The sequence below is a fragment of the Lathyrus oleraceus genome, chromosome 5, assembly GCF_024323335.1.
Source record: "Lathyrus oleraceus cultivar Zhongwan6 chromosome 5, CAAS_Psat_ZW6_1.0, whole genome shotgun sequence".
Taxonomy (NCBI): Eukaryota; Viridiplantae; Streptophyta; class Magnoliopsida; order Fabales; family Fabaceae; genus Lathyrus; species Lathyrus oleraceus.
The window spans coordinates 63,618,490-63,628,509 of record NC_066583.1 but is presented as its reverse complement, the minus strand read 5'-3'; the positions used below and the strand labels follow the sequence as shown (position 1 = coordinate 63,628,509).

At 34.1% G+C, this 10,020-nt stretch overlaps 1 protein-coding gene across 1 annotated transcript; it reads right to left on the bottom strand.

The window, feature by feature from the left end:
- Positions 1-4,629: 4,629 nt before the first annotated feature.
- LOC127084859 (aspartate aminotransferase 1) lies at positions 4,630-9,130 on the bottom strand. The gene is made up of 12 exons (XM_051025377.1): positions 8,580-9,130; positions 8,173-8,244; positions 7,226-7,287; positions 7,038-7,121; positions 6,812-6,911; positions 6,584-6,704; positions 6,276-6,439; positions 5,888-6,025; positions 5,515-5,636; positions 5,304-5,398; positions 5,086-5,206; positions 4,630-4,983 (listed from the first exon to the last, which is right to left on the bottom strand). Exons 1-12 carry the CDS (start codon positions 8,784-8,786, stop codon positions 4,899-4,901), a joined length of 1,371 nt encoding a protein of 456 aa, XP_050881334.1. The 5' UTR covers positions 8,787-9,130; the 3' UTR covers positions 4,630-4,898.
- Positions 9,131-10,020: the final 890 nt, after the last annotated feature.

Below are 10,020 nucleotides of genomic sequence, written 5' to 3'. Positions count from 1 at the left end.
CTTCGCCTAGCGAAGGCTTAGCGAATACTCGCTGCATGCTCGCTTAGCGATGTGCTAGCGAGCGGCTGCGGATTCCGGTTTTGATAACAGTACAATTTCAGCCAATTTTATATTTTATGGCTTTCATTACAGCAATTACATGGTTAATCATTTGAGGTATTCAGATACGTACTAAAAATTCACATGCCAGACTTAAGATATTTTCATGAATTTAATCATAATGCCACATGCAAATTAAGAACATAAGGCGGTAATAGCAATGCAAACCTGTTTGTAAATTGAATTGCGACCTTGGATTGGAAAATCGGATTGAATTGGGCAGAGGTAACCTTGATGCCGCTGGGTTCCTTCAGGGTTTGCCTCCAGGGTTTGCCGTCTGTGAGCGTTAGGGTTTGCTTGCTAGGATTCTCCTTTCTCCGTTTTCGTTTTCCGTCCCCTCTTTCTGACTGAAATGCTGATATTTATAATGGTTTGTTGTGACCTAATGGGCTCAGAATGAAGCCCAGCGTTTTCTGGTATTCGCAAGCTTCGCTTGGCGAGTATTGTAGCGAAAGGTTCGCTAGGCGAAGGGGTTGCTCGCCTAGCGAGCATGCCAGTTTGGGCCATTTTCTGGATTGGGCCATTTGTGAGCTGGGTCTTGGTTCCTTTACGGTCAATGTCTTGAAAAACAAGTTGGAGTGCCTTGAAAAATGCCTTGTAATATTAACGGGTAAATTTTGGGGTATGAAACTTCCTCTTGTCCATTCTTTGATTGTATTATAGAACCTTTTGATGTGTGTTTTCTTTGTGCTAGGAGTTCCCACTTGAGCTTAATTGAGAACCATTACCATGAGCTTCCAAGAGAGAGAGATCCAAGAGGCATTGAGGAGCTTTTTTTCAAATTCACTCTGATTGATTGCTTGAGTTTATGTTTGTGTGATTGCTTATTCCAAAGGATGGGAGCTACTTGGATCATCAATATGATCTCAAGAGAGGAACTCCATTGTGGTTTTGTTTCTTTATCCCTCACCTTTTGCTTTACTTAGGACTTTAGCCATTCTTCTTCTTCCCTCCACTCTAACCCAAGCCAAAAAAATTGTGCAAACGTTTAAGCATTGTTTTCAAACATTAGAAACCTAAGCCTTATGCTTTTGATCTTCAAACCTTCTTTCCATAACACTTATTTTGAATTGAATCTTTAAGTCAACTTTGACCATTTTTGTATATACTTCTAATTGGTAAATATAACCCATTCAAATGTCCTTTTGTGGTTCCAATGGCCACTTCTTTAATCAAATTTTTCCATAACCTTTAGCTATTAGGTTTGAGTTATCCTTGAGGTAGATGTAATACTCACCTATATCCTTAGTGATGGACAATGAGTCTTCCATGCTTATCATATGGTTAACCCCTCACTAGCATGTTGAAGCTATCCTCACATGGTGCATTTGTGGTTTTAGGTTGAGTTTTCTCCCTTTGATAACAAAAGACCTTAAGGCTTTTGGACCAATCAATTCACCAACTTGTTTTGAGATTTTTACCCCGAACTACGAGGTTTTGATCCTAATCTTTTTAAGATGGTACGTAGGCAATGGGTTTATCCATCCAAACACAAAATGTAAATAAACTTGTATATTCTCTTCTCATCTCTTCAATCATGTTTGCACAAACAATTTTTTTACAAAAAAACAATAACCTTTACAACAAGTGTGAAAAGGGCTCCCTAGGAGTACCTAGGATGTTTTGGGTGCCTAACACCTTCCCATTGCATAACCAGCCCCCTTACCCAGATCTCTGACTCTCTTTTACTAGTTTTTGATTCGATAAAACTTTTAGGTTTTTGTTCGCTTTCTAACCATTCCTTTGGATAAATAGAAGTGCGGTGGCGACTCGACTTGTATGATTTACCTTGGATTTAGTCAATATCTCCAATGGTAACGAATACCCTGCTACAAATCCACATTTCTAACGTGTAACAGTTGCAAGCTTCCTTGGCAGAACATGTGGGTTTTTGGGTTCATCATTGGTCTTGTTCCTCATCTTCTTGGGATGTCCAATTGCTCTTCTCATTACTGGTAGATTGACCATTAATGCACTACCTACAGGCTATAGTTGAGGGCCATAGACGTCGTTCCACATGCTCACTCAAACCTTGAACAGCTGGGACAAGACCCTGTAAAATATAAGTAACACAATTAAAATCACATTTATACAAGAAATAAAAGCATAAGTAAGAAAACTATAAGACATGAATGGTCTGCCTTTTGCTGATCTGAAATGAAAACATATTCCCTTTGATTTATGACTTGCAAGTCATCAAGCAAGAGATTTAAGAACTACTCTCAAGAGTCCTTTATTTATGCCTCTACAGCAGCATATGCAATTGAAAGTAACTTGTTATTTTCATCCATGCCTACAATTAACATCAACTGTCCACCATAGTCTCCTTTTAAAAAATATGCATCAAGTTCTATATGTGGTCTATAATAATATGCAAAACCAACCTTACATGCCTATAAACAGATGTATATTCTCTCAAACCATCACTAGAGTAAGAGCATTGCAACACAATAATAATATTACGGTTGGACTTGGATAACTCATTAGCATACGTTCTTAGATGTGTGAACTGGTCCCTTCCTTCTCCTTGAATAATATACATTTCTCTCCTCTTAGCTCTATAAGCTTGATCAGATGACAGTTAACACTCCACTTATCAAAACACAAAGCAACTAGTCCAACGGACTTCACGTCAAGAGTATGCCTTAGTATATTGCTAAACTGCTTGTCCAACCATTTAGTCTTTGCTTTTCTATTTTGGGTTGTTCTATGACAAATATGCCCATCATATAAACTCGCCACTTGTCAATATTGGTTACCAGCCTTTTTACCAATTCTCATGTAAAACTTGCATTCATCAATATACCTAACAACCCTTCTTTTGCCATCATTCTTCTTTTGGTATACATTTTTTTCTCCACCATGACATATTTCTTTATAGCATCCCTTACCAACTCCTTGTTATTAAATACCATGCCTAACTGAAACTTTGTTTCCTAACCAACCCTATAGGTTGGAAATCTCTCATACTCTTCATCACATTCACTCGCAGGTGGTGTCTGCAGTTGGTCAGAATCTTCACCATTATCATGGTGAAAGTCATTCTCGTGTGGTTTAGTTGTTTCAATTGGTATTACAGTTGTCAAATCCAATTCATGCACATTATCCTCACCAACATCTACTTCAGCTTTATTATCCACGTCATCTTCATTGTCTACTTCCACTTCATTGTCCATTTCCACTTCATTATGCACTTCCACTTCATTATCATCAGCAAATTTTTTAGTCGTACAATGAACTTCATCATCATCAAAAATTATGTCATGCCTTATTTCTGCCTCATCTACAATGTCAGGTTCACTAATGTTTTGTTCAACATACAAATCTATTACCTCGCAGCCATAAACATCTTTAATCAGTTGCAACACATCATTATCGCAACTAAGTGTTTGAAATTCACGAGTAAAGCTAAACCTAGGGTTCTAATACCAAGTACACTTAATGTCTCTATATCCCTCTTTTTTAATCAATTCCAACAATTCAAAATAGGCATGTAGTTAACATCTCATTTCCAACTCATTTCTAAAATAAACCCAATAACATACAATTTCACAGAGGTGCCAACAAGTCTAACTCCATGAAGAATTCTAAACATAATATTTTGATACTTAGATGGATTGGAATAGATAATAAATATGAGTTAAAATGAAAGAGGGACCACAAAAAATACTTTACAAACGAAGATATGTCATGACTGAAGAGAGACCACAAATCCTAAGCAACCAAGAAACACAAACCCTAAAACACAGTGGGACCACCATGTACAAAAAGAAATGCACAAATGATGTTTCTATCGTGGGGACAGAATAATACATGCATGCCTGAGACAAAACTTCACATCTTCATTGCTTGTCCCTATTATTTGAGAAATTTTGTCCATAGATTTTTCTGAAGCTTGATGAAGCATGGTGACAATGAAGGGTAATTGCTTTCTGAATTGGGGACGAATTAGGATGAATAATATTTCTTCGAAATTAGAGTTCTTTAGAGTTAGAGGAAACACGTTTCAAGACCAGGGTTCTTGAGAATCAAGGGAAACATACTTCTAGTGTAAGGGAGAGGATGATTTTATAACTAAACTAAATTGAATAATTATTATTGTTTAATTTTAATTATTTTTTAAATTATTAATATAAATCAAAAATATTTCATTTGTCAACATGTCACGTAATCAAAGATATTCTTAATAAAGGATTTAAAACTCAGTTTCATTAAAGAAGGATTAAAAATTTAGAAAAATTAAATAAGGAAAACTAAAACTACATTTAAGTCAATAAATAAATAAAAAATATTTCCCTGATAGCAACTTTCACATCTGCGTGAATCAGTCTACTGATTTAATTAACTATCTTGTTATTGGAGTACTTCCGGATGCATCTATAGGACAAATTCTCAAATTTAAAAGTGATGCAAACTATTCTAGGGCAAATTTTATGGGTAGGATAAAGAGATATCATACATGCCTTTACCCACCCACAAAAAAAAAACGATACATGACTATATAACATAATTTGGACGAGAAAAAGAGAATGGTTAAAATCATTTGAAACTCAAATCTCAAATTAAAATTACATGAAGTTTAAAATTTTTCAAATCATAAAACTAAAAATTCCCCTGATCGGAACCTAGTAATGCTCTATAAGGGAGGCATCATGAGCCCTGTGGGCAAAAAGTTGTTTGTCATTCTCATAAAACAAGGCTTAATTGTTTAATTATACTAAGGTTTAATTGTTGATGAGCCAATTATTACACAAAAATATCCACCATCAGTGGTGTGATTTGAAAACAGTAGGTAGAATTTAGGCAACTCCGGTAACAGCTGAATGTATTGCATCCGCCAGATGTGGGACTGTTCTGGAGCTCAAACCAGCCATGCTAATCCTCCTGCACAATAAACAGTGCATGTTGAGTAATACGGAATTTCGTCATAAAAAAAAAAGAATGTGTCCGAACTCATTGAATAAGTCAGAAATAAATCCGTCTTACCCATCAGAAGTCATGTAGATATGGTACTCTTTAGTCATGAAGGAAACTTGCTCAGGATTCAATCCTGTGAAGGTAAACATTCCAATCTGCTTGATAATGTGACTCCAATCACCTGGTGTACCTGTTTGTTCAATTAATCGGGAGATAAGTACAACTCCGATAAATAGTTAATGGATACAAGCCAAATGAATTGTAAAAGATACTTTGAAGAAACCAACCTCTAGTGCGTAAAGCATCAAAAAGTTGTTGCCGCATGTTGATAATGCGATCAGCCATTGCCTTCAATTCAATAGTCCAGTCATTGTACAGATCCCTGAAAGAGAAGCAAAACTTGTAAGAAGCAAGCAATGAGAAAGAACAAAAATGAAAGCCAAAAACAAATTCATATTTCTTAGTCTAACTAAGGAAAGAGGAAGAATCTTGGCTCACCGGTCCTTGAGAATGGCAGCCACAATGGATGCACCGTGAATGGGAGGACTTGAGTACATGGGCCTAATCACAAGTTTCAGCTGGCTCTCAACCCTGCTTGCAACATCAGCTGACTTGCTGACCTGGGGATTATTTGTTGTGGAAAAGGAAAATCAGGGAAATTCAAACAACACATGTAACTAACGGCAAACCTTTTTTATATAAAAAAGTATAAATTTATGAATCATGTTATCTGTGCTAAAATGATAGAAAGATTCAAATTGTAATCAGGGGGAAAAACCAGATTGAATAGGGTGAAATCCAAGCCGTGCTTATTGAACATTAATGATGAAACCTATAAAATTATCTTCACTTAATGTTTTGAAATTCTTACAATGTTCAAGGCACCAACACGTTCACCATAAAGACCCATGTTCTTTGCATAACTCTGAGCTGCCAGCAATTCACCACCATCAGCAACAAACAAACGAATAGGCTGTGCATCTGCATCTAGACTTCCACTGGCAAAACCCTGTTGAATAAAAATAGATATAACTTAAAAAGAGTTTTTGAAAGAATAACGCGCGTTTGAGACATGGTAAAATATTACTTTATCAAGCATGCATGATGCCAAGAAATGGAAAGCTTCAGGGTTCAAGAGATTTGAAGTGGTTGGATTTGTTATTTTGAAGCAAATATTTGTAGATTATATCCACACACAAATTTCTCAATGATTCAAGAAAGCAAAAAGCACTATGTTGGTTAAATGCAAAAATGCTTGCCTGATAAGCACTGTCAAAGAAAGGTAACAGAGATTTTGATCTTATGAGCTGTCTAATCTGCTCCCACTGTTCAAGCGTTGGATCAACACCAGTAGGGTTGTGTGCACATGCATGTAGCAAAACAACAGATCCAGATGGTGCAGAACCAAGATCCTCTAGAAGTCCTATTAGGAACAAGGAAGCAAAAAAATATTAGATAAAATCTAGCAATGTTATTGAATATTTATCATGATGGATGTTGGGACACACATTGATAGAAATTAGAAATTAAGGAATAACATTCCACATGTTGATACAGTAATTCTAACCTTGGAAGTCGAGCCCCCGTGTTGCTGGAGCATAGTAGCGATATGTTTTGACAGTTAAACCTGCCAAGGCAAAAATCTTTGTATGATTTCCCCAAGTAGGTTGTGGCAAGTATATAATCCGCTGAAAAGATGAATGCAATCAAACACGGTAAGCCCAACGATACGCACAGCAATATCAGTCAAAAATGATAGAGGGTAGAAAATGAAATTAAGGACAGAGCACTTTACTTGGTGATAGTGCTTAGCCAAAAATTCACCCCCAACTCTTAAAGAACCAGTACCAGATAAGCCTTGAACAGTGCTAACCCTGTTCTCTTGAATAGCAGGGCTATATTCAAAAGAGTTAGCAAAATAACAGTTAGGAACAAACGGGTAAGAAGAATATTTACAAACAAGAAAATGACAGATTAATCAAGAAATGTTAAAATTATAACATCAAGTTTCAATTGTTAACCTGTCTGCGCCAAAAATAAGCTTAGCACTCAATTTGTTAAAATCAGCTAGCCCAACAATTGGAATATACTCCTTGTTGCGTGACCTGAAAATAATGCAGAACGGAACTTTATATAAAACTCGAATCCAAGTTACTCTTTGGAAATGAGTAACAAAAAAAAAGGCAAAGTGAGTGAGTCAGGTACTAACAAGTCGTTCAACAGTTGGTGTTCAACACGCCTCACTACATCCAACACAAGGGGTTTACCTTCCTGGTAAATAGAACAAACAATAGCATTAGTAAAATTCACAAGTCACAACCAATATGTAGAATTTCAAAACTTGTCTTGCAACTTTAATCGACCCTTTCATTATTCATCAAGTCATTATTCCTTAACATGCATTTTCAGTGAACAAATTATGCAAATGATGATTATGTATTAGTACTACTACCTCAGTTTCAAAATTAATTGTGCTTTAGACTATGTTTGATTGACGGAACGCAATGGAATCAAGCAGAAAGGAATAAAATTATCTTCCATTGTTTGGATTGATATAAACGGGATGGAATAGAGTGGAACTTGATGGAATGCATTTCATCCAATTCCTTACTTACCCTCATTTTTGTTGTTATTACATTTCATCCTAAAATATCCAAACAATATAATGAAATATTCATTTCACTCTGCTCAACTCAGTTAATTTAGAAATACATAGCCTATGAGTTCTTAACCAGATTAAAAAATACATTTGAAGTTGTCAAAAACTTACATATTTTTACTAAACTAACCCTATTAACTATTGATGTTTCCGCATCATAAATATGCTAAGTAGAATCCGGTAGAATTAGAAAAATTAATTAATTCTATCTTGAAGAATGATTTTTTTTTCAAATGACATTCATTTTTAAAATATTTTTTAATTAAAGCGACACTCCTTGTGAAACTGATACGGATAGAGTATATAAATTCATATTGAATGTGTATTAAATTCAGACACCTATATAGCACGTGATTTACATTCAATTTTTTCCATTTTTCAAATGATTATAGGTTTTAAAAAACAGTCGCAGTACATGTAGGTACACGTGTTGCAACACTGCGGTCGCAGTTCATATCTAATGAAGAAATAGAATTGAAAACAAATATGAGGCTAACCTCAGTTCGGTAAGCACCAACGCCCAAGTTGAGCTTAATAGGACTTGGATCTTTGTTGTAAGCAACAGTTACCTAATTTTCAAACACAAACAAAAACAAAATCAGAGAGGTAAGATAACAGAGCAATCATGAGGTCACTATCAAAATTGCGTAAGCTTCACAAGTCACAACACAACAAAACAATTCTAATACGTAACATATCAAACCATCATCATCATCAGAAACGTGAAATCAAAACGCTACACGGAACCAATCAATTCTCATAATCTCAAATAAATAATAATAATAACTGAAACGAATGAATAAAATTACAAAGTCTGTTAAGAACACGATCTAAACGAGATCTAAAATTCGGAAGATCAAAAATGATAATCGAATCGAATAGAAAGAGAAGAATAGTTAGTTACCCCGAGGATAGGATCTTCGGGAGCTTGAGCGATGTGAGCGAAAACGGAATCGGAAGAAGCTGTTGGAGAAGGAGAAATATGAGAAGCCATTTGATTATGATCTGGAAATTGAGAAAGGTGTCTTGCGAGAGTGTTTAGCCTGCGATCGGTTGGAGAAGAAGAAGAAGAAAAGGTGGCGGATGGTTCGAGAATAACCGGTGGGCGCATGTTGTATGATGGGGTGGTGTATATATATTCTGTGTATGAATTTTCTGGTTTGGTTTTGGTTGAATAAATTTAAATTAAAAGTTAACTAAAAAAATGTAAAGTAGAAAAGGTGTGGTTTCTGTACGCCTACTTTATACTACTATTCAAATTTTTTGCCTATTATATATCGAGTCGTGAATTTGTTGGGTGGTGGTTTAGAAGTTCGTGTTGATTGATTGAGACGCATACTGCTCGTCACGTGTCATGAAGCACGTAGTCGGTGGGTTTAGCTTTTCGCATTCTTGCATTGGTTCATGTTCTTTGTTTTAACTTTCTTCAATGCAACAAAAGACGTACGATAACTTCGACACCTTCCTTTTCTTTTAAGTAAATATAGAAAATGTGTCTTAATACCACCTCTCTGATCATATTTATAAATACAAAATTATTTTTTAACTTATTAAATAACAAATTATCAAAAAATACCGTAATACTAACCTCGATGCCTTGTTTTCTTTTAAGTAAAAATAGATTTGTTTATAAAAGAAAATGAAGGAAAGAATTGAGGGTATGTCTAATGTCTTAAGACTACATCTGATTATAATTATAAATAAAAAATAAATTTAATAAATAACAAATATATTTGATTATATTAATTATTTAATATATTTTAAAATTATATTTTATATATAAGACAAGAGAGAGTAGTATTTTTAGGATTCATTTGAAACACATAATAATAATAATAATAATAATAATAATAATAATAATAATAAAATAATGAAACAGATAATAAAAGAATAGATAAGATAAAATAAAGATATCATATTTTATCTTAATTCAGTATATAAAGAAAAATCAAGCATATAAGGTAATAATATTATTTTTCTTATCTTAAATATTTCAAACCTATAATAGAATAAATCTATCATGTCATTATTAATATTTATTCTTATCTCATTTTTTATCATATTTTGCCTTTATCATATCTTGTGCCCATAATGAACTCTTAAAATTATAAAATAAAAAAATTTATATGAATTTTTAATATATATATATATATATATATATATATATATATATATATATATATCATTATTAATATTTATTCTTATCTCATTTTTTTATCATATTTTGCCTTTATCATATCTTGTGCCCATAATGAACTCTCATTTTTTAATATGAATTAAAAAAGTATCAAACATATAATAGAATAAGTGTGTCATCTCATTATCAATATTTATTCTTATCTCAA